Source organism: Oenanthe melanoleuca, chromosome 3 (assembly GCF_029582105.1).
Source record: "Oenanthe melanoleuca isolate GR-GAL-2019-014 chromosome 3, OMel1.0, whole genome shotgun sequence".
NCBI lineage: Eukaryota > Metazoa > Chordata > Aves > Passeriformes > Muscicapidae > Oenanthe > Oenanthe melanoleuca.
This window is the reverse complement of record NC_079336.1, coordinates 36155825-36181214: the sequence shown is the minus strand read 5'-3', so window position 1 is coordinate 36181214 and position 25390 is coordinate 36155825. Positions and strand designations below refer to the sequence as shown.

The window sequence follows — 25390 nt, the reverse complement described above, 5'->3', positions numbered from 1 at the left end:
ATGAGGAAAAGGCTGAGGTCCCAGATGACTGGAGATTGGCTGATGTGACACACATTTATGAGAAGGGTTGGGGGAGGGTCTGGAAACCTCCAGGCTGAGGTCAGCCTGACCTTGGTGCCAGATCATCTTGAATGTGATCACACAGCACATACAGGACAGCAAATGGATCAAGTACAGCCACGTGGGCTTAGGAAAGGTAGGTCTTGCTTGATCAACCTGATCTCCTTTTATTACTAAGTTATCTGCTTAGGGGATGTAGTCCACCTGGACTTCAGTAAAGCCTTCAACACTGACTGCCACAGCATTCTCCTGGAGAGACTGGCAGCCCATGGCTTAGACAGGTGCACTCTTTGCTGGTTAAAAATGGCTGATGGCCAGGCCCAGAGGGTGGTAGGGAATGGTGCTGCACCCAGCTGGTGAATGGTTACTCGTGGGGTTCCCCTAAACTCAGTAATGGAGCTAGCTAGTCCTATTTAGTATTAAAATTGATGATTTGGACTCTCTCAGTAAGCTCTCAGGGGACACTAAGTTGGACCAGAGTGTTGATCTGGTGGATGACAGGAAAGTTCTGTATAGAGATCTGGACAGTCTGAATTGATAAGGCAAAGTGTTGAGTCCTGCACTTGGTCCCAACAAGCTCATGCAGCACTACAGGCCAGAGGAAGAGTAACTGGAAAGTGGCCCAGTGAAAAATGACCTAAGGATGATCAACAGGTGGCTGAACATAAGCCAGTGTGTGCCTAGAAGGCCAATGGCATCCTGGCTTGTTTCAGGAATACTGTGACCAGTGGGATTAGGATAGTGATCATCCCCCTGTTTTTGGCACTGGTGAGGCCACAGCATGAGTCCTTTATCCACTTCTGGGCTGCTCCTTTGAAAAGGACATTGAGCTGCTGGAGCATGTCCAGAGAAGGGCAACAAAGCTTGCAGCAGCCCAAGTCTGATGAGGAGAAGCGGAGGGAGCTGGGATTGTTTAGCCTGGAGCAATGGAGGCTCAGGGAGGAGCCACTCTCTAGCAGTAGCTGAGAGGAGCTTGTTTAAGGGGGGTTGGTCTCTTCTCCCAGTGACAGGACAAGAAGACAGAGCCTCAAGATGCACCAGGGGATATCAGGAAGAATTTTGTCACTAAATAGATGGTTGGGCATTGGAATGGGCCACCCAGGAAGGTGCTCCAAGCACCACTGTAAGTGGCATTTACTGCTGTGGTTTGTTTGATATGGTGACGTTTGGTCAAAGTTGGACTTGATGATCTTGGAGATCTTTTACAACCTAAATTATTCCATGATTTTTTATTCTATGGTTCCATTCTCAATTACACAGTCCCTCATTTGTCATCCTCTATTCATCTTCTGGTTCAGATGCTCACTGTTACAAGCCAGTGGGTCTCCACAGAGTTTAAGAGAGCTGTGTTTATTTAATGTGTCTGGGTAACATGGCCACCCTTATTAGATGTCAGGCAAGCAATGTTTTTAACAAGCCTCAAGGTTTCTCAGGCTAAGTATTTACATCCTCAGTTTACATTAATGTGACATGTATACATTTGCATATATTAATAGAATTGGCATATCTGAATAAAAAGAGCAATAATGTGTGGATATTTTACCATGTAAATTCTCTGAAGCATGGAGAATTCCATTTTGTATTAATGTGGGAGCACCTTTTTGTTGCTAACAGAAACAAATGGTAAGTAATAATAGCCATTTACAATGATTAATAGCAGTAAGAGATTGAAATATGCTGCCTAGGAAATCTGTGTTAATAGTGTTTCAGCTCAAACATTTTTCTTAAAGACACTATTTCCTTGAGGAAACCCTCAAAGTCATATCAATGAGTTTTAGAGGGGAGGCTAGGAGCAGAGTTAGGGATTAGTCTCCTACAGTCCCTTCTTACAGGGATATCCAGGACTCTCCTTTTAGGAGGGAGTCAAAACAGATGTAGCAGATCAGTAGTGGGGAGTAGAAGTGACTGATGCTAATATTGCTGGCTTTCAGCTAATGGCTGTACCACTTTGGGCAAGAAAATTGCAGCTTGGCTTCTTTTTATTCAATGTAGACAATCATTAATTCATAAAGAATTTAGTTGAATTTCCAATAGAGTTGAATTTCCTTCTTTAGACTGTCTTTATCAATGTAATTGTTTCAGACAAAGGCAGTCTACAACAGTAGACTGTCTACAATTCGTGATGATTGACTTAAATTTTTGGAGTCCCTTAGTAGGGATTAATTTTTTACTAATCTCAGCTCTGTGCTCTGTTTGTAGCCACAGCTGTTTCCAGTGAGCAGAATCCTGTTATTATCATAGCTGTGGTTGCTGTGGCAGGAACAATCATCCTGGTCTTCATGGTGTTTGGGTTCATCATCGGACGAAGGTATTGCATCTTTGATGGACGTAAGCACATCTGACACCACTCTTGTGAACTCTTGAGACACAGTCAAACTGGGATAGTAACTTGCAAAACTGAAACAGAAATGGTTCTTAGTACGAACATTTTTCATTTAAATCCCATTATCAATTATATGGTTTGTCCTCTTACTTTGGCAGGATACTTGTATCATGATGTTCTTTTTTTTTTTTTTTTCCTGTATAAATGTGCTGTAAAAGGAACCCCTAGCAAGTTCTTTACCTGTACTCCTCAAAGTCTCTCTTTCTGTTCAGTTTTCTCACATGGAGAAGTCTGACACTTTATCTGATCAGCCTTTAAATGACTTTACGTTCAAGAAAAAGAGACACAGCAGTAAGTTTAAGAATAACCTCATGTAAAACAGTGTTCTACTTTCAAGTTCTTTAATCCTCTGTTTTATCTGTAGAAGCCTTTCACCAGAACTAGATTTTTTTTCTAGGACCTGTCCCAACTGGTATTTGATACAAAAGCCTTTTGATTGCAACTGTTCATGATTTATTTAAAACTGTGCTGTCAATAGAATTGTAGGTGAAAGTTTCAAAGGGCCTACAGCAGTTAGGTGCTCAGTGCCTGAAAATCCCAGCCTGCAGAACTGATTTTGTCAGAACTTTAGATGTGAAAAGTAAATCATTATTTACTAGTGAAACTGGTGTTTTCCTTTCTTTTCAGGCATTGTGGCTACAGCAAAGCGGATCAAGAAGGGGATGAAGAACTTTACTTTCATTGTAAGTGTTTTGCTTTTTTTTCCCTCTTTCAAAAATTCCCAATTGGAATAGTGTAGACAATACTAAACCAAGACTCCATGAAAGATAATGCCATAGGAAATTCAAAAATGCTGTGTAAATAGCAAGTGGGAAGTTAAACACTGTAAAAATGTGACCCACACAAAAAGAATGCAGATTAAAGTCAACAGTGCTCACACAGATGGTTTTATTTCTATACATGTCTATGATATACTGTTGTTTTCATTTTGCATTTTTTGTTTTCTTTTGGTTGCTTTGAATACATGTTTCACGTTGTCCTAATGATCCCTCTGAGGTGCAGTATTCAAGAGACCTTTGCCTAAGTGGCTTTTTGATCTTTACCTCAGGCAAACTTCAGATTAAGAAAGTGTGAGTCACTGCATCACCCTAAAATGAAGCTGTTCTGCTCTAAAGCTGTGTTCTGCTACTGTGAATGCAGTAGCACCATCAGTATTTACACAACATAATGTCCTTAAAAATAGAATATTTAATATGAAAAGAAAGGTCAGCCACTTCATTACTGTTGTGTGATCTGGGATCACTTGCCTACCTAAGAATAGTACCTAAAGCCTCTCTTGTTAAAATCACATCTGCTATTTCAACTTAAACTAGAACCCTGGGAAAGCTCAATAAAACACATCTTACTTGAGTTAGTGACAATTGAAAATGCAAGGGGAGAGAATTAGTCATGAACTCAGAAAGTGTGTTAAACTAAGTTGCAAAATTATTTTGACCAACCATAAATGAAAAAAAAATTACAGAATTAAACTGCACATAAGTTCTGATCCAGAAAATGCCAGTCTTTCCCATACCTGATCACTCTCATTTTAGTACATGCTATTTACTTATGTTATGCTGTATTTAGCCTTTATTGTCTACCAATAATTGCAGTTGTAGATTAAATCCATTAGATTATTGTGGGTTTTTTTATGAAAGCAATAGGGATTGTTTTAGATACATTAAAATCAAAAGCTATCATCTAAAAGTAATCTCACATGGAAAATGAAGTAGCCACTAGTCATTATTTCTAAGCATTTTCTCAATGCATTCCTCTTTAAATGAATAATTCTAGCCAAAGTTCCACTGAAAATCAGATCAAGGTTCTGTTTTATCTTTCCTCCCTGAAAAAAACAGCTGGAAATTGATCGCATTTCCTGAGTTTGAGTGTGTGGCTATCTAAATTGTTTAAATGCAGTGAGTGCCAAACTAAGTAGTGACATCATTGCAGCTTTAGTCAATCAATTCGTACACTGTGCCAGAAAGGTGGAAAATAATAATGAGATAAGAATTATGTATCATGCACTTTGCAATGCAGCTGATTTTAAAGAATTTGTCAAAAATCTCATTTTACTTAAATGCTACTCTTCTGGGAGTGATGGATTTGAAATTTGCCTCTCATAATGCATTATAAGCTTTTCACACCTCCAGAAGAGCTGCTACTTTTACTTTTAAAATTACTGTCATGTCCTTGAAGGAAAAGATACAACTATGAGTTCTGGTATGTCGGTATATAAATAAAAGGGATATGTTAACTAAATAATTTCTTATCTCCATTATTGGTGACTTTTTTTTTTTTTTTTAATTTCACTAAAAGTGTAAATTAATTTATTGGAAAGCTGCTACTTAATAATTGATAGTTGATCCAGAAATGGTGAGATTTTGTAAGTGTTCCTTTCCCTCATTTTACTTTCAACAAATCTGGTTATCTAGCAAATTAGCCTGATTATTTAGCATACACAGTCTTTCTTCAATCGTGGCACCAGGTAGAAGTAATTTCTTGCCAAACTAGTTTTCCTTCATCTGTTGATTGTGGTGTGGCATTTAATTTCCTTTGATAGCCATGTGCAGAGTGAGATGGAGCCCAGTGCTGTGGTCATCAGCTTGGTCACAGAGCTGTGAACACCAGTTTGGTGGCCTTTTGCTCTATAACAGCTAGACAACATTCTTCTGCACTGAAGTACCAGACTGGATTTTCAAAAATGTAACTTACAACAAGCACTTACTCAGAACAAAAACTTACAAGCAAACATTTTTTTGAGGCAGATTTTAAAGCAGTGCATTTAATGGACCATCATATATTTCATTTCAGTTCCTTTCATCTCTCTTTGACCTCAAGTGCTACACTTGAAGATACAAGTACAATGGAGGAGTTTAGTCAAGCAATTCAGATTTATACTTGGTTTCCTCCTCCCTTTTTCATCTAACAATGTCTGCAAATGCAGGCCAGCATTATTTCACGTTGCTATGCTAGGATAGCCTTGGCCTGTCAAAATGTTTTATGACAGCTTGAACAAAGAACCATCAGAGGCCCACTTGAGATTCACAAGGTTACTTCCAATCCAGGCCCTTTATCACAAACACAAGAGGATGTCTCCTTCTCCATCTCCTTGCCTTAAAGCACTACTACCAGAGGTCAACCTACTGCTTAATTCTCATTTTATCCAGTCTCTTTTGGTTTTAAGAAACAATTTAAAAAAATTCAGCATACAAGTTTCCAATACAACTAAAAGGACATCCATTTAAATACATTATGTGACAGATAACAACATCTGGGCAACATTTCAAGTAATTTCCCTGGCTGTAAATTCGTTATATTACTGAAACAATTTTCTAGGTTTGTTTTTATTTTTTTTTTCTTATGATTTGTGGATTTAGTTTATTAATACCATCTAAAATAAAACATAAATACACATGATTGCTAAGCTGTTTTTCAATATATTTTCAAATTTAATATATTTTATGTTAAATTAAAAGAATACAAAGTAACTGAAAATTATTTATATTTCGTATTGGCTTTTGATCCTGTTCTTGTATTTGAGTATATCAGTTAACAGAGGAACATTTTTGCATTTTCATATTGAGTCTTAATTCACGGATTTAATAAAAGCTCAAGAGTGTAATCCTTGTGAGCAAATTTATTTCATAAAAATTGCTTGATTAATAGATTTCCAGGGTTGCTCTGCTATCACCAGGAATTTGTGCTTTGACCAGAATAGCAAAAAATAATTTACCTGAATCATAAGCAAACTAAGGGAAAAAAACTGCCTGCTGGCCATAGAGCACTATGCTGCCTGACCTGCACTAAGCGTGGAGAAAGAATGAGCAAAAAACAAGTTGCTGCATATTATTCACTTCAGTGCTTGAGAGGGGAGATAATTGTGCCACAGAGGCCCCTTTCCCTTCCTGTGCTTTTCCGAGTTGGCTACAGGTGTTTCTCATGTTCATATTATAATGCAAGAAGTACACTTAAGGATGTAATTTCTGGCTGCTGTGAATAGTGGCTATTGCCACAATCTACAAACAATATTATATTCAGTAGATTAAGCAAGTTCAAGGGGGTGGAGGAGCCTTTCAAATCCCACTAGAGGAGAGAAGTAACATAAAGAAATGATGTTTACACATCCTGAGTGAAGAGGATAAGATGTCTTTACACGGAAAAGAAACTTTCACCTCCTCTGCTGGTGTTATACCCTTTCCCCGCTTTGTTTTGACTCCCACTCAACCCTTGCATTTTATTCCATTAAGCATTATTTAATATTTATTATTTCTTTCAGTTCAAGAGGAGATGCAGATGCTAATGTCAGTCATTTTTTAGAGATGAGATTGTGTATACTTGTGTCAGCATGCTTGCAGATGATGCCTAGAACTAAGGTTGCCTCTCAGAGCAGCTCTGGCTCAGGCAGCATGGAAACAGGTTCACTCTTCCAAGGAGCACTCTGCATAATGAAATTCCTGGGCTGACTGCACAATAAGTGCTTTTGCTTCATCACAGTCATGCTTTCTTACATCATTACAGTTAAATTTCCAGGCACCAAAACCTACATTGACCCTGAAACCTACGAGGACCCAAATAGAGCTGTCCATCAATTCGCCAAGGAGCTAGATGCCTCCTGTATTAAAATTGAGCGTGTGATTGGCGCAGGTAAGGCTGCCGTGGCTTCCTGATTCAACTGTTCCATTTAGCTGGGATCGAAACTCATACATCATAATGACAGGCAAATAATTATACCTCAGGTATAGAAGAACTTCTTGCATTTGCCAGAGTGGTTAAGAGCAATGAAGCTGCACCCGCGTCTAAAATGTAAAAAAACAAACAGGGGAAAAGCCCAATAACAACGAAAAAAAACCCAAATAAATGAGTAAATTAAAAGTCTGGCTTGACATTGAAAGCTTATGGGTTTTTAATCAAGTATCTTCTGTTAAAATTGGAACTGGGGGGAGTAGGCCAGTTGTGCTGCCTATTATTTACTGTCAGAGTAAAGGCATTAGGCATTTGTGCAAATTCTGCTCACTTGCCTTTTGCAAGGGGGCTTTTTGCCCTCTGCAGCTTTGTTCATGTGAGTAAGGAGAACTGGCTGCAGCACAAAATCTTAAATAAAGAGTAGGAAGGTCTTGTTTCTGTATAACAAAATCTTCCCTGAGGCTGTTTTTTCTTCTGACATTTTTCTTTTTGATATTTTATGAATACAAAACGTTATTGTTTAACTTCTTATGACTGATTGTAATTGCACCAGCACTACATTGCCTTTTTTTTTTTCTTGAACTGTCTACCACCTACTTAAGCCATAGTGTTCATGCTCTAAAAAGGCAGTTTCATTTGTTTGCATTAATAAGATATGTGACATTTTTATTGCACTACTCCATGTAGTGAAATTAAGTTTCCATGAGTAAGAAAAATATCAAATACCTTGGATTCCTGGAGGAAATGTTCTTTTGCTTTTTTGTTGTTTTGTATTAGTAGAATACTTTTGAAATCACCCTGTAGTTTGGTACTGTAAATTACATGTTGCAGTTTTATTTAAATATACAAGAAGAAATATCTCTAGAATAAGTTGCTTTACCTATGAAAACATCTTTACACTTAGAATTCACAAAGCCTTTTTTAAGTAACCTCAGTCATGTTGAATCATGTCTTAATCACAAAGTAGTACCATTGAAATTAACCACACTGCTGAGCAAATTATTCCTTCAATGAGTAAGAGCATAAGAATCCAGCCCTTGCTAACTAGTAATTTTTGTGATGCCAGAATGGCAGCATCTCGTCTAATAAATATGAAATGTGCAAGATTAGCATAGAAAAATTGCTGAGCCTTATCTTTTGCTTTGAGTTAAAAAGCTACCAGCATAGCAACAGTTCAGAGCACAAAGATATATTCAGTTGGATTTTGCTAATGCCTTCTGAGAAAAATGCTGAAAACACTTGAGCTGCAGAGTATAGTTTAAAATGCATTTTCACTGTTATGACAAATTCCAGAATGTTAATTTTCTTGACTGCAGATGAATTTATTCTTGATTTTAATGAGCATAATTGATAGGAAAAACAACTAACGTGTGTCAGTAGTCAATCTGAAGCTAATTAGGAGTGCAGTGGTGAAAGCATATTGTGTGTCGTGTTTAGCTATGACTTTAACCTGTTGATGTAAATAGCAAGCAGGAGTGAAATGAAATGCAGTCCAGGAACAACAGAAGCAAACAGACCCAAAGCAGCAGCTGAAACTCATACATCAAAGAAGAATATGGAATTTCTGCTAGTGACAGCACCAGAAATCCACTTAGAAATCTCAATATGCATCAGCAGTGATGGCCACATCAACTATTGAGTAGTGCCATGTCTGTCAGACACAAACAGGGTGCAAGTATGCTTGTGCTCAATTTGCATGAGGGATATGTGCTTTCCTTGCCAACATTTTCATTACCATCCTGCTGTGGCCACCTGTCAGATACAGAATATGGTGTCCACTATGTTAAGTTGTTCATACCACACATCCTTTGTTTTACCCTCTGCTTTGTTGACATGCTGAGCTAGTGGCCGTGTGGCTGTGCAGTATTCCCTCTCTTGTTGTCATATTTTCTGGTTTATTTTTGGGCATCATTTCAGCTGACTAGACTGTTTTCTTGGGAATAAAAGTAGTTCATTGGCTAGCATCCTGGCCTGAAATTCATAACATACAAGTTGAAGTTTCTGGTTTGCCCAAGTGTGTGTGATCTGCCTTTGGAAATCAATCAAAATCAGATCACAGAGAGCTGGAAAGGAGTAAGGCTTAGTGTCTCCTGTGCCAAGTATCCTAATTACCTGGCTCTGAAATATCACAGACACACAGACACACTCCTATACTCACATCTTTTTTTTGGAAAAAAAAATTGGAAAGAGCCGCTAGAGAAAATTGTTGTCCTTTAGGAAGTTCTTGTGGCTAGGAGCTGTGAGTGAGGTGAGTGGTGAATTCATTAATAGTCATCCATGTTGCTAATGAAGTGCAGAAGGGAGGTTAAGGCACCAAGCTAGGGGCTTGAGCTGTTTTGTGTGTAACAGCTATACCTTGTGGCATTCTTAGCTCAGTGTCCAAGGATGGCTGAGGATAATATGGAGGCAGAAACACTTGTGTGGTCAGTTAGCTTAGCTACAGCACAGTATTAACAGAGGTATATGGAGTTGGTTTGAGCTAGCCTTGATTCAGCTAGCATAGAATGTGAGGGACAGGAATTTGTGCAGTCATCTCCCGTAAGATTTGTGGAAAGAGCCATACTGAGTGGGGATTTGCTCAAACAAGTCAGTTAAAAGTTCTACTCTTTTGGATGAATTGTGAAGCCAAGACCCTGCTTGGTACTGCTTTTGTCTTTCAATAAGCTCGATTTGGGGCTGATGGGAGGACAGTAGTGTTCAAATACTGACAGTGTCATAAACAAGACTTTCTGCAGCCTGTCCATTAAAACACCCCAACATCTATGTCTTCAGGCATTCAGCCCAACTTCCAAGCATACATCTCTCCACTGACAGCCAGACACCTTGCCAGTGTGTGCATCCACTTTAGTTCTGATCCCACAAGGTTCTTCCCAAAAGAATTCTCTAATCAAACTCTCTGTGTAGGTCTTGTCTAGCATAGTCATTTCTTTCAGCACTCGTCCTAAAACATGTCTTAGATGTAGGTGTGTCTGCATACTTGTGTGTACATAGCACTTTAATGTTAAGGTATGCAGAAAATAAATTTTTAACTTGATTTAATTTGGAGAAGGGACTTGGAACCATATCTCTCAAACTTCAGATGAATTTGTAAAGTACCAGATTATTAAATATTTTTGTGGGTAATCTTTCTTTTTAAAGAGATGTTGCCTTTTATTCAGTAACATATGTTACTATACTCTTCTTCTATGTATAAAAGGATATTTTTCTTCCTGTCTGCAGAATTGGAGCTCTCACTTTACCTCTCTGCTGACACAGCTGTGAGGCAAGGGACAATTCTTAAATCTTTCATAATCTCGTTAATAGTGAGGTAGATTTATTGTCATTCAGCTCCACATATCACATGCTTCCATCCTCTTTCCTGTGTGATGGAATCCAATTACTTCTCTTCCAGATTTGGTTGTTGGGGCTTTTTTTTTGTATTCTTGCTGGCTGTTTGGTCTTTTTTATCATGTTCCAATTGTCTGTTAGTTTAGAACCTTTTACAAACTTGTAGCATTTGATTGTGTTTGTTTAATATAACAAAATTGTTATAAGTCACACCTTTAATTTCATAATCTGTAAAGTAAATTATCCTGCTTGAAGGTAATAATGTAGTGCTTCATTTAGCACCATAAGGATGCTAGATTAAAAGCAGCTCTGCAAGAGCTGCCTTTTGAAAGAAAAAAGCCCATTGCAGTTAAAGATAGCAAGGAAACCATGTAGAGCAGAATGACATTTTTACTTAGGGATGGCATTGCTATTTCAATAATAGTGTTTTCTTATGAAAGCCACTTCAATTTTTATTTCCTGTTTTTGAAAAAAAATGCAAGAAATTACTAACAAGTCTTTTAAAATATTCAAATAACACTCCTGTCAGTTGCTTTAACTGAAGTGTTTATTCCATAAGGGTCAGCAATTCATTTAAGGCTCATGCCAAAGTAATCCATTTCAAATATGAACACATTAAATTTAAACACACGCTTAGGTGGCTATTTGAATCAAGGCCTAAAAAAAATACTGGTATTTAGAGTAATTCAGTGTTGGTCTACTTCATTTTAGGAGAATTTGGTGAAGTGTGCAGTGGGCGCCTAAAGCTTCCTGGCAAGAGGGACGTTGCAGTAGCCATAAAAACTCTGAAAGTTGGCTACACTGAAAAGCAGAGGAGAGATTTCCTGTGTGAAGCAAGCATCATGGGGCAGTTTGACCATCCCAACGTGGTTCACCTAGAAGGAGTTGTTACCAGAGGTAAGCAGCAGCTCGGTCTGTCAGTCAAATACCAGCACGATGGCAGAAATTACTCTGCCTTATTCATGGTCAGAGATTCAAATTGTGAACAGACTGCACACTCCTAATGGATTTTCTCCTGATGCGTAACTAACTAAAACAATACTCACTTTATGCTACAACCTGAGGAAAAAAATTTAGATGCACACATGATTAAAAGATGAAGTACTTTGAAACATATTATTTTTCTAGTTTCATTTAGCCTCAAAGACCATGCAGAGAGATAAGATTTCTCATGTCCTTTCATATTATCTGAAGTGTCATTATTCCAGAGTCCTGTTCACACAGCAGGAGTTGGGAGAACACACTGACTTTTTGATTTGTATGGTTCAATTTTATGAATCATGACCACTTTCCATGCAGATATTTAAGAAATTAGAGCTCTGTAACAGTGCTGGAGGGCTCAGAAATGTTCAGTGTCTGAATGATTCAGTCCTTCAAAGGAATAATGTGCATTTTATCAGAAAAAGGCACTCCATTTGTTTTACAGTTCTCAAATATCTGTCTTCTTTGCTTTCAGGGAAACCAGTCATGATTGTAATAGAATACATGGAGAATGGGGCCTTAGATGCATTTCTTAGGGTGAGTACCAAAGTGAAAATATATAAACATATTTAAAGTGACATATACACTGACTCTTTTAAAAATGTGTTTAATACCTGTTCATATATATGTATACATGCATATATCATTAAATATAATAAAAATATTAATTATATTTATATTAAATTTCTTATATTTAGTTAAATATAATTAAAATAGTTTTCAGGTTGAAATGGAGTTTTGACAAATATTACCAGTTTCTCTATGTTATTTCAGCAAAACCAGATCAGAAATGAGAGGATCAGTCAGAATCAAGTGGGGACATTCTAGGAATTTATGTGATTTAGTTTGGCATAGACATAGTGGGTTTTATTACAGCCACGAGATGAAATTAAAAACACTGATACCTGAAGCCAAATCTTCTGCCTTTTGGGAGCAGAATTTTTTTGTTAGCATGGTGGAAATCAGCATAAAAGAATTCCTAAATGAATTGTGATTCTTTTTTAAGGGATGAACAAAGAAAAAATGAATGCAAATTCAGAACTATTTAGTGTTTTTCTAACTGTGTTCTGAACTCACCAATTCTGACTTCTTACAAGGTATGCAGGTCAATGTGAGATGATATGTAAGCACTCTATACAGAACAGATTTTTTTTTTTTTTTTAATTAACTCCAAGCTGTGAATGAAAATTATCAGAACCCAGGGTTGCAAAAAGCAGATAGTTCTTATTTTCTTGATACAAATAATTATTCTGAGAGATGAAGAGCACGGAAATAAGCTGTAAGAATGTAGGAAGTCTTCATTAGATAATCTCTCTTAGAAATGACTTGCCACAAGTTAGCAAGAAATATACAGTGGTTAGCAAGTTTTATTACTATCAGTACATGAATTACTCACACATTTCTTAACTAGATGCACTGCTTTACCTTTGAAGAAAGTAAGTTTGGAGTGAGTTTCTTTGCCACAGAAGGAGTAAATAAGTGGAAAGCTGAAGTCATAAAACTAATTCTTATTTCTCTTCTCAGCTATACTAACAAGAATTGCTGCTCCTTTCTTCCCTCCAGAAACATGATGGGCAATTTACTGTCATTCAGCTAGTGGGAATGTTGAGAGGAATTGCTGCTGGAATGAGATATTTGGCCGATATGGGATATGTACACAGGGATCTTGCAGCACGCAATATTCTTGTCAACAGCAACCTTGTTTGTAAAGTATCAGACTTTGGCCTTTCCAGAGTTATAGAAGATGATCCAGAGGCTGTCTACACTACAACCGTAAGATAAATCAATGGGTTTTAATAGTTTTGATATATGGTTATTTAGAAGAAGTGTATCTTCTGGAAAGTATAGAAAAGATAAATACTGTAATTGATGGAGGAGAAGGGAGTTTAACCAGTCAAAAGGAAGAGTCTCTGCAGAAATCTGTCTCTAATTAGGAGATAATATTTTTATAAGAACATACATTTTTATTTGAAATAGTTGTAAAAATGTTTTGCGGTATCTTCATTATCCCATTCCGCATGATTTTCTGATTGAACAAATAAGGAAGTTTTACCCACAAAAATTTTAAACATCCAATTTACTATGAGTCAATTAAAATATTTGTAGTCTATTACTATTTTTCAGGCTAGATTTTATCCCACCAAAGACTTGACTAGCTTGAGGCTAGTCTGTGACAAAGCTCAGCTCCTGTATTTTCCCTTGCTTTTGGGTGGGACGCTTTTCTTAAATATGCATTCATCAGGCACACTATGCTCTTTATTCTTTTGTTGAGCCAGCTCCACTTTCCCACCCATGGGGCCTCCCTGTACCTATTTTCTCATGCTGAGGGAAGGAGGGGCCCCTGGAATCTGCTCTGACAGGCACAGGGATCCAGGAAACCACACCGGTGTTCACGGCTCTAAGGGAGATCCTGGCTTAAAAATGTTAGACCAAGATTTCCAAGGAGCCATATGACAAGTCAATGGGATTTATATGCACAGATTGGGATTCCACTCACCTGGCTTCAGCCAGCCAGGAGTTAAATGGCTAGTGTAAATCAGACTTCTAAGCAGCCCAGTATCTTTGTTCCAAGTGTTTTAAGATACTCAGCTTCCTTAGACACCTTTGAAAATTCTGCTATCAGTCAACCATAGCAGATGATGTAAGTGCTGCTCTTAATGTTGATGGAAATACAAATTCATTCTGTGGAAGATTTTATGAAACTTCTGTGGGTGAAAAGGAGAACATCCTTCCCTTTTTTTTTTTTTTTTTTTTTTTTTTTTTTTTTCTCCATAGGGTGGAAAAATTCCAGTGAGATGGACAGCTCCAGAAGCCATTCAGTACCGCAAATTTACATCAGCCAGTGACGTGTGGAGTTATGGAATAGTTATGTGGGAAGTAATGTCTTATGGAGAGCGGCCTTACTGGGACATGTCAAATCAAGATGTAGGTTTGTCCGTTCGTGAGTGTGCGTGTCTGTTAATAAAACAAAAATTACATTTTATAACCCCATACATATGCATTTCACTATTAATGCATAAAATATTGGTTTGGAAATAAGACTTATCAAAGTATTGTGTGGTTGTCACAAAATGAAAAAGTTACAGAGCTTTCACTTTTTACTGAAATCAAAATCATTTTTTTGTCACATGGATATTGTAGGTTTCTGTCCTAAGTATCAATTAAAACTGGAATATCAAAAATAGTAATATGGGCTCTTCACTTCACTATGCTTAAGCATGGAAATAATTAATTTTTTTCCAATAAAAAACAATTCTGAGGTTTCTGACCTTAGAGCAATGATTAATCATTTGAAAAAAGTTGTTAAAAGTCTGAGTGGCAGTTAATGACCTACTTTGGCTTTTTCAAGTTAATTATGCTGATTTAACAGTACCCTTGTTTGCATAAAATATGATCCAGAGCAACAGGTCAGCAGTAATAGAACAGATGGGTCTTAATCTTGACTTCAGACAGGAGTATCTATTAATATAGAAATTACACAAGAAAAAGCCATACAGGTGTGAAAGATGTCAGAATGAGTCTCATTTAAAGTTCTTCAGGTGGAGGCTTGAGTGGGTTTTTTAATTGTTATTTTAATTTTTGATTGAATGATCAACATCAAAGTTTTAAAAAAAAAAAGATAAAAGTGTAGATGATGAGTCAGTTTGGCACAGTGCAAAGTTGTTAATATTTGACAGGTCTCAGTGTCAAAGATTTCATGGACTGTCAAAATATGGGCAAACAAGTCCTTGGGGCAGAGAAAGAGAAATATTTACATTCCCCAGACACCCAGTAGACTTTCATTTCTTTTGACACCTTCCTTCTGTACTAGATTCAAACATAAAAGAAGTCTGACAGGAATATAAGATGCCTCAAAGGCAAACCTTACCTATCTTTCAGGGAACAATAAGGAAAAACTTCTAAATAAAGGAGGAATTTTGATATCTTTATGCTTCTTATTAGATTTTGAAAAGTATTCCTTCTGTTGAAAACTGCATGTAAAGTGCTTGAGTGAGCCTCTTTCAAAAAACAGATAATTGCCACTTCTTACAGTTTTATCACTTTGTAGCATCTTTCAAGATAATCTTCAATAGCACATAGTTAAAAGATGCACCAATTGCTTGGTAAAATAATTTTTTTATGTTATAAAATATTCTCAGAATAGTCTCAAAATATTCTTGTATGTTGTGATCTTCAGGCATGTTCTCCCATACCATATACACATCCTACCAATCCCACATATAATCTATTACGCAAAAACTTAGAATCACCTAATGATTTATTTATTCTCCTTCAGAGTCACCAGTTGGAGTGTTTAATGGGAATGAAAAGTTCTAAATGTGTTCTTCTAATTTTGCACAGAGTTTATATACTTTATGTGTATAATTTTACCTAAAAGTGAATGTGGATGTAGTCACAGAGCAGACCAGATCTCTTAAAAAATCGACCTCCCTGACTCTGGATCTTTCATTTCTTTAATTCTGCTCTTCCGTCTTTAAGTCATTGCTTTAGACTGATGGAAGATACATAATCGTATTGTGAACTCTTTTCAAGCAAAACCCTCCTTTTAGCAATGACCTGGAGCTAGGGTGCACCAAAAGAACACTCATCCTACAAACTCCCTGCAGAGGCCCAGCAGGCTGAGCACAGATGATAGACAGAGTTCTCCCAACTTCCCTGGGCAGTAACAGTAGCCCTCAAACTCACATTGCCCTATTAGATTGCTGATGTTCTTGCTCTCATTTTGTTTCTGACCCCAGTGAAGGTTAGTTCTTCAGAAAAGGGCAAGACTATACTACTGGATTTCTTGCCATTATTATAACCATTAATTTGTGTTATTATTATATGACCATAATCAGAGTTACAGCATTACATTGTCCAGTTACCCATTTTTAATACTTCCTTGTTGGCATCCAGTATATAAAGTGAACAGACCCAGTCCTTTTCAATCCTGCTTTTCACCCTCAGCCTGGTTATGATAAAAGCATAGTCTTAATAGTATTCCCTTTTTTACTCTTTTTGCAGCAAAAGCAGAATTTTGAAAACAAATTGTGGGAAGTGTAGATAATATAAATCAATTATATTAGCAAGAACTTCAGCTGTTTTCTCTTTGTAGATTTGCTTTTAAAAAACAATCGTGCATCTATTTCATTTTGTTTTGAACTCCACCTCCTCCTTTCTTAGCAGAGTGGACACTTGCCATACTTTACTTATCAATATTTTAGAATATTTTTTCCGTCTTTTGGGTATTCAGAGCAATTCCATCCATCTCTGGCTGACTCACTATTTTATATTTCCTGTTTTCAGCCTTCTGGCTTGGAGTACACATCAGAGAAGCTGATTCTGAAGTATCACAAAGGCTTTTCAAAAATAGTATCATAATCTTGATTCCCACTTCCCTTCAGGTTTCTCTGCAGTTCACAGTGAATGGGGAAAATCCTGTTCTGATCCCTTCATTCATGATTTCACTCTCCCTTACATTCTTGGATATAGTCTTACGTAGATAGTTTGCCAGTTCTAAGTATATTAGATATTTTGGTGGTTGCACTGTTGTTGCTGGCACCTACTTTTTCATTTCTCATTGGTGATGTGTGTCTTCTGACCTCGTAAGAACTATTTCATTTGTGGTAAATCATACATAGCACTCTCAAAATGTTAAATACCTTTTGCCATTTAAAGGGTCAGAAATTTCTGCATAACTTTTCGTAGCACAGCAATTGTCCTGTACACACTACAGATGGTTTTTTCACTTTAATTCCACTACAACTTCTAAGCATAGGGAGCTGTCCTTTTCTTTCTCCTCTTAATATAGCTCTAAAGGATCTTACATTTTACTTTTAATGTTTTCTTTACTATATAGCTCTGTTCTTGAAATTTCTCTGCTCTTCTGCAGTAAACCTCTCTCCACACCCTGTCTGACAGACAACTTCAACGTTTGTAAAAGGTCACTGCACTCACTCTTCAAGGTGTGGATGTTTCTGCAGGAATTGAATATTTCTCAGTCATTTTTGAGCTGTAGGACAGTACTGTCATTCTAAATGTTCAGAGAGAAAGCTGAGGCCTAGGGAGATGAGGCAACTTCCCTGAGGTCAGAAGGACATTCTGTGACACAAAACTGCAGTCAGTGCCCTACCACTGGGCTCTGCCTTCCCTTTTCACAGAATTTCTTTTATGCAAAAGGTTTTGATACAAAACCTGGCTGGATTTCAGCCAGCTTTATGAAGGTCATTCTGTATTGTCTGCAGTTCTGTCTACTTTGCGGTCCACTACTCACGCGTTTTCTCATACAACCTACAGAATATTTTTTTTTCTGAGGTTATTTTTTTTACTAAAAACTGGATATTCACCAAGTTTGTTTATTGTATCAGATCTCCTTCCCAGAACTACATCCAGAATAGCTTCTGATCTTGCCTTCTGTACAAAATGAGGGAGAAGACAGTCCTATGCACTCCCCTTCAGGAGCAAGCACCCTTTCTTAGCAATTCTAATGCTGCTGTGTCAGTCAATGTCAGTTTACTTGAAATCCCCCAAGAACAGTGTTTTAGCCCTTTTTCACTAGCTTTTCTTATCTGCCTTGCTTCCTGATGTGCTTTTTTATTCTGCCCTCAAGGTTTACAGCAGTTTGCTGTGATTTTACTTTATCCATTTATATTTTTTACTTAAATCTAAATGGACTTGGCTAAGGAAGTCAACGGGTGGGTGTAATTCTTGGTTCAGACATTTATGCTGTCCTTTGATCATATCATCATCTAGCAGCATCTCTTATTAAATCTAACTTTCTGTGATATATTAAAAGAGCATTTACCCAGGTCTTTCTCTCTCACACAGCACAGTTCTTTATCATTAATATAACATGGCTAGACATAGAATACAACTTTTTTCCCTAACAATTTCTATCTGCTAAACATTTTTCTTGGATCCTTTTATAATACCTTCAGGCTTCTTGTATTTTATATGTGCATGCACAGATATCCATCCATTTAAAAGTCAGTTGTTTCTACCACACACTCTTTCATAAAAACCTTGGGGCTAGTAATAATGCTTTCTGAAATAACTCCATTTATCAATCTATCTGTTGCTCCCTTGGTGAATTTAATTGTTGCTCCCTGCTACTCACTTGTCTAGGTAATACAGCTATGTTCTGCACATATAGAACAATATGCTTAATAAGCCTGAAGATAAAGCTGGGGAAATTATTTGAAAACCAGAAGGCTAGTGTCAAAACAACGGACTCAGATTTTTGCCACACCAATGGAAAATTTTAGATTTGATTTTATTTTATTTTTTCTTAGCTATTTGAAGTGGGTAGCAATAGATATTATTTAAATTGCTGTTGATGAAAAATGATTAACTGTGTTGGCTGCTAGGTTATAAAAGCAATCGAAGAAGGCTATCGTTTGCCAGCACCCATGGACTGCCCAGCAGGACTGCACCAGCTGATGCTGGATTGTTGGCAGAAGGAACGCGGTGAAAGGCCAAAGTTTGAGCAGATAGTTGGCATTCTGGACAAAATGATTAGAAATCCAAACAGCTTGAAAACCCCACTGGGAACCTGTAGCAGGTAAGAAAAGCTTTAGTGTGTGTTCTTCTGGCGGTGCACATGGCTGGGCTCTGGGTGTTCTGCTTGGTGGCTGGTTCCAGTTCACACTTACTTCATCTGTCTTTCAGTTTCTCCTTTCTGTTCCTTGTTCTTTTCTTCCCTCATTTGCCCTTCTTTTTACCATGCTAAATAAAAAGAAAAAAGACTTTCTTAGAAAAAAAAAGAAAAACAAACGAAAAACAACCAAAATAAAGTAAATATTGTGGAACTAACACATTTCTCAGTAGTCTACCACCTGCTCATCATTCTTTCTGCACTCTCACCACTAGTCTATGTTTTCCTTGTTTCTTAAAATCATAAAGGCTGGAGGGCAAGGATCGTTGTCTATTGTAGTTTTGTGTGATGCATCCCTTGCCCTAGGAACTGCTACAGTAGAAATAGTAATTAACAATACTCATGCTTGGCCAATGTACCTTGACATTCTATTCTAGATTTTTATCTTCCATTTTCTGGCTTTAACTCCTTTCAGTGATTGCATCTCATTGTATTTCATGACGTAGTTTTTAATGGCTTCTTCATAAATTTCAGGTGAATTATTTAATCATGATAATCTTGTGATCTGCTAGCTAGACCACTGTACTAGGGAATCAACTGACCTGTGTTCTGCTCCTGATTCTTCTACTGATTGATTTGCTGTGTGACCTTAAGACTTTTTGTCTCTGTTCTTCCCTTGTCTTTGTTTTGTCCCATCCAATTGAAAAATGGGAATAGCTACTACTATGTTTTCTAAGATGCATAAAAGAATAGCATCTTTATTTTACTCAGCAACATAGAGACAGCTGCTGTCATGCTAGGTAATAAGGTTGATTTTCTGTTGGTAACAGTAGTCCATTAGGCTGATTTTGCTCACTCTGACCTTTCATCTTTCATGTGAATAAGCTTAGGAAGTACGTATTGTGAGCTACAGAGCAGCCGAGAGCTATTCACAGAATAATCTAAACTGTATATAAAGGCCTATTACTTTCTACTCCCGACATTTTTAATACCCAAAACTTATTTGACTCTCACCTTGCTAAATACTCCCTGATGTTTTACTCTCTTTGGAAACAACTTACTTTCCTTTTTCCTTCTCCATAGACCAATTAGCCCTCTTCTGGACCAGAACACTCCCGATTTTACCACTTTCTGCTCCGTAGGCGAATGGTTACAAGCTATTAAGATGGAAAGATATAAGGATAATTTCACAGCAGCAGGCTACAACTCTCTTGAATCAGTTGCCAGGATGACTATTGAGTAAGTTAGTACTGGGCATGTTTAACTTGCATTTAGGGAATTTCTAGGTACAATATTCAACTCCAAAACTTTGCTCTGAGTACAAACATGGTACTTGGGGTCAAACCAGCCATTTTAGCAGCTGATAATGTTGTATTAGAGATCTCATGAAAGGGCAAATACCCTACTACCTCTGCGTGGCATCACTTTTTTCCCTGCTTTTCAGACCAATTGAAATAACACCAAGGGACTAGAATTTGAGGGAGAATGTGGCCCCTTCCAAAGTATGTATGTATAGCAAAATAACCACTTTGCCTGCACCGCCTAATTGGTACCTTTTTCCCGATGTGTCCTGGGAAGATATGGAATTTTCTTCTAATTGGCTGGGGGCTGTCTGTGTCCTGCAAGACAGGACTTTGCATCAGAATAAGTCTGTAGAAGTAAAATGATTTTCTGAAGGCAAACATGGCCTGTATCAGTACTGTCATCTTAAAACAGGTCTTCTTGGCACCCTGCAAACAACTTTCTTGTCCTGGTGGTTGCCAAACACATGTAATTCCCCTTAGAGAGCGGTGGGTTTCTAAACAAGTTTCTAACTCAATATTCTCAAGATTTCAACCCTATTCTTATCTGCCTGGTTTCACTAGGGTCTCAGCCTATAGCTTGGGAACTGTCATCAGAGTCCACAAGCTTCTAGCATTAGTAGAGGGCAGAGTTGAAACTGCTGCTCCTCATTCATTTGCATGATGGGTATGTGTCAGTATGCAAAGGCATCTAGGCATCTTTTTAGGAAACAGACCATGATCCCCAAAATCTTGTATTTATACACAACTTTGTCCTGAAAACCACCCGAAGTATTTTACAAGAGAAGTGTCTTTGTCTTCGGGTGTCCTTAAAGGCTAGACTGAAAGATTATCATAATGTAAAACATGCTGACCTCCTTCTCAGATGTGGAGACCCACCCAGTGTAACTACATGACACTTGTCATGCAGTTGCACTCGTTGCTGAGAGTTGAACAGTGCCTGTATGAACTTCCCAGTACTGAGGCTACAGAGTAGCTTCAGTGTCAGACCCTGTAGCCCAAACCACTGCGTAGCTTTGACTCAGTTGAATACCATACAATAGCAGTCTAAGTTGAAAAATTAACAATGTACGCATTTATCTTCCCCAGGGATGTGATGAGTTTAGGGATCACGTTGGTTGGTCATCAAAAGAAAATCATGAGCAGCATTCAGACTATGAGAGCACAAATGCTACATTTACACGGCACTGGCATCCAAGTGTGATAGACATTTCTCCCTTATGAGGGAGGTGACAGACTGAGAGAACAGCACTGGCCTTCAGTATATATGAAGTGCTGCTAGAAGACACTTGATTTCCTGGGTCCTTCCTGCAGTGAATAGAAGAGCTACAAGAAGCACCTACAGACTTGAACTCCTAAGTGCCACCAGAATTTATGAAAAGGGAATTAGGATCCACCAGTGGTGGCAAGGAAAACAGCAGTGACAATAAACAAAGTACTACCTGAATAAACATACAAACACCTTGAGCTCTCTAACCTCCTTTTTATCTAATAGACTTTTTAAATGTACATAAAAATTTAAAAAGAATATATTTGTCAGATAAAATCATGATATTATTGTTGAATTCAACAAAATATTTTCCTTAAATCTGTGATTTCTGAATCTTTTTTTAATCATTTGTGTTTATTCTTCATAAAGACTTTCTTTTAGTATGATGTTTATATCTTTGGACCTTTTTAGTGCTAATTCAATGACACATTACTACACTGGGTACCTCTGAAGGATTATTTGAGTTCCTAGAGATTTAAGAAGCATGACCAAGCAATGTATATCTATCCAAACTTTGGTATCCCTTTGTGCCATTTCCTTTTGTTAAATCAACACCGTATTGACATGGCTAGCTAATTGGCAGGGAGTCAGGAAAATGCAAGTTGCCAAGAGCTCTGATATTTTTTAAAGAATTTTTTAAGGTTATACATATGCTATCTTTTAAAAGAAAATAAAAGAGAAAAAAAAAAGAAAAGAAAAGGAAAAGCAATAATGACCCCCTAAGTAGTTCTAGGCACTTTTAGCAAATTGTTTGCAACATGATTTTAATGGACTAGAGTTAAACTGAGATATATTCTAAGATGTAGATCTACAGCTGTAAACCTGCTGAGACACAGCATTGGATGGACAAGTGATTGTAGGAGTGTCTCAGAGTACGGGTGCAGTTCTCCAGTGTTACCTAAACCATTTAATCTGAGCACATCGCATTTTTTTCAGTACTCGGCGTTAGCAAATCCAAGAGAAATAGCTGGTGTATATTTTCTATGAGTTTAAGCCGTATGCAGTCCAGCTGTCAGAATAAGGACATAGCTTTTATATGAGAACTGTAGAGCATGAGACAAGGGGCAGTTCAAAATTTTCAATTTTTTTACAAGCTTTTGCTGCTCTGAAGGAACATGCGTGTGCGTGGTCACACAGACACAACAGTCATTCATCAGGAACAGAGATGCAAAGGTAGTTGCTCAATGGAATATCTTTTTACATATCTTACTTATATATAAATTTTGTTTCATTAAAATATTTAATTACCATAAGCAATAATAAAGAGAGTCTTTGCAGATATTGCAAGAATGTACGTGAGCCAGAGAGAAATGCTTTTTAAAAAATCTGAAAATTGTGAACTACCCCAGCAATGAAATGCTGTACTTCCAAAGAGAATTGGGCTGCTTCTATTGATTTTGATAGAGAAAGATCCCAGGGATCAGTCATAAATTGGTCTGGTTTGATAATGTGGGCATCCACACAAAAAAAATAAAAACAAAAGAAAAACCTTGTAAATGTTCCTTTGTAAAACTTGTAAATTTTATTTATACTGTCTTGTTTTGTACACACATTTATGTGTAGTGAGCTCTGAATACATTGAAAATGCACTATATTTTTCTATTTTACTTGCAGAGCATCACAAACAAACATGTATATTCAGTGCTACATAATGTGTTTTCCCACATTTAGGACCAAAGATAGTTATCAGAAACTTAAATGCATCATTTTCCCCCCTCCTTTTTTCTCCCCCTTTTTAGATCACTGTACAGTGTTATATTTGTCATTTTATTTATTTGTTTCACTAGAAAAATCAGTTTGGTTATGCTAATTTTTTTGTCCCCACCCACCTTTGTTGAAGAAAATCTGTAAAAAGCTTTTAACTATCACAATCCCGATACATAGACACTTCCATTTGTAATCTTTGTAATAGACTGTAAATATATTTTTGGAACTATAATGCAATGTGCATAAGGGTTATTTTTCAGTGTCCATATATGATTGTTTATACAATTCACAGCACTTTACAGTCATGCTGAGAAGCCTAATTTATTGCCTGGATTTGGGCAGAGTAAGAAAAAAGGTGACTATTCTTATTTCGTATTAGATTGTCATTCAGTAGTAACGGAGTTATTTTCAAGTATGCAGCTCAAGCTGTTTTTTTAACTATTAAAATTAATTTTCTAAAAAATCCATAGGAGTAAGGTGCAGAGTAGACTGCATGCCCAATATGCATATTGGAACTAGTGTGCACAACAAGCACTCGGCCAAGGCACTTCAAGTAGCCATTAGAACACAATTAATAAATACACAATTAATAAACATCCATTTTGTGTTATAACAAATGCTGAGTGCCTCACTGCTGGGGTGAGCATCTGTGGGCAGGGTGATTGTCAGTCTTGCTGCTTTAGGCACTCAGCTAAGAATTTAGGAGTCTAAGTTCCTGCTTCCTTGTAAATCTCGGCTACTGTTTCTAAGGGCTTGGTCATCAGAGGTGCGATGCAGCAATGCTGGTATTGCTGAGAACCTTCAAACCCTAAATGCAAAAAAATTGAGGCCAGGCTTCACCTTTAGGACTTGTTCAATATTCTGAAGCACAGAGGCCTCGAAGCGTGTGTGGTGACTTGGGCTCACGCACGTACAAGTGAGGGCCCTAATGGTATTTCTTCCTTAATTTTCCTGGTTTGGTTTAAGCCATCTTCTTAGAATAGTAAATATATTTTAGCATTCATATATATACCTTGACTGCCTTAATGTTGCCACAGATTTCTACACGTTTGAAAGTGGTAGAATAGACCCAGAAAGCACAATCGCGATCAACCGCAATCAATCAGAAAACTTATCTACATGTTCAGATCATTACTGCAATTTAGACCACATGCATGTAAATGGATTTGGAACTGGTAGAGCAGCAAAATATTGGCATTGGTAGCAGTTCCCCAGGTTTCAGAAAACACAGTCCAGGGTAAGAAAAATAAAGTGCCAGAGAAAGTTGATGTTCATGGGAGGAACTGAAGAAAAAGTTGGGTCACGGGGAGAATGAAAGGCTAAATGATGGGGAAAAAAACATCAGTTCTGGCTTAATTTCAAAAAGTTTGGACATTGTGCATTGCTAATGACAGATTATCAGGCTGTCAGTGAGACTGATCTTCCTTGACTTTATTAATCTGCAAGCATCTAGAAGAGAAATGCCTAAAAAAAAAGCAGGATGAATCTCCCTCTGGGAATGCTCATCTCCATTAGATGTAGAGGGAGGCCAGATGATTAGCTTAAATTAGGCATCTAATATCTATATAGCTAAAGTTAGGTAAAGTGATTCCTACCCTATCTGTCCTTGGCTGCTACAGTTTTCCTTGTAAGCTGAGTGTCATAGAACAGCAGCTCCTCCACCACTGGTATATCCCAGAATGTATTTGAACTGGGCTTTATTACAGAGAGAGGTGATTTTTAATTATCATTATTCAGAGATTTGTAACAGGCCATCTAAATGCTTTTTGTATGTGGGTATCAGTTCTTAAAAAATTTTGTGATTGTTCTGAGGAAGACCTGCCTAGTAAATTACAGTTATTTAATATTTTAAGTAATCAGAAATATTTGCTGACATACTGCTTTAGTCCAGAGGTTATGTGATCAGATATGATAGTTGCTGTTTGCAAAACCATGTTTATCTAAAGCCTTGTCATGTAAAATCTCCAGGAGGCAAAGATGCTTAAATGTATCTCAAATTGAATGTTGCCCTTAATATCTCAATAATTGAGCTCTGTCTGTATTATTTTCAATTTAAAATGAGGTTTTTTATTATTTGCTTAAGCTTGAATTATCTGGCATCCACTGAGGGAGCTTGAAAAAGTGAT

General features: G+C 37.3%; 1 protein-coding gene across 6 annotated transcripts in view; it reads left to right on the top strand.

The window, feature by feature from the left end:
• EPHA7 (EPH receptor A7) overlaps window positions 1–25390 on the top strand; it is a 163816-nt gene that overhangs the window by 126496 nt on the left and 11930 nt on the right. The window contains exons 8-17 of one of the 6 annotated variants that reach the window (XM_056487910.1): window positions 2260–2368; window positions 3071–3126; window positions 6953–7066; window positions 11144–11329; window positions 11889–11950; window positions 12977–13186; window positions 14189–14338; window positions 18760–18953; window positions 20070–20225; window positions 21377–23496. In XM_056487910.1, coding sequence (XP_056343885.1) covers window positions 2260–2368; window positions 3071–3126; window positions 6953–7066; window positions 11144–11329; window positions 11889–11950; window positions 12977–13186; window positions 14189–14338; window positions 18760–18953; window positions 20070–20225; window positions 21377–21491 — 1352 coding nt within the window. In that variant the 3' untranslated portion in view covers window positions 21492–23496. Of the gene's footprint in view, window positions 1–2259; window positions 2369–3070; window positions 3127–6940; window positions 7067–11143; window positions 11330–11888; window positions 11951–12976; window positions 13187–14188; window positions 14339–18759; window positions 18954–20069; window positions 20226–21376; window positions 23497–25390 lie in introns of those variants that run through there. The other 5 variants (XM_056487909.1, XM_056487914.1, XM_056487913.1 and 2 more) reach the window with 5 other exon arrangements.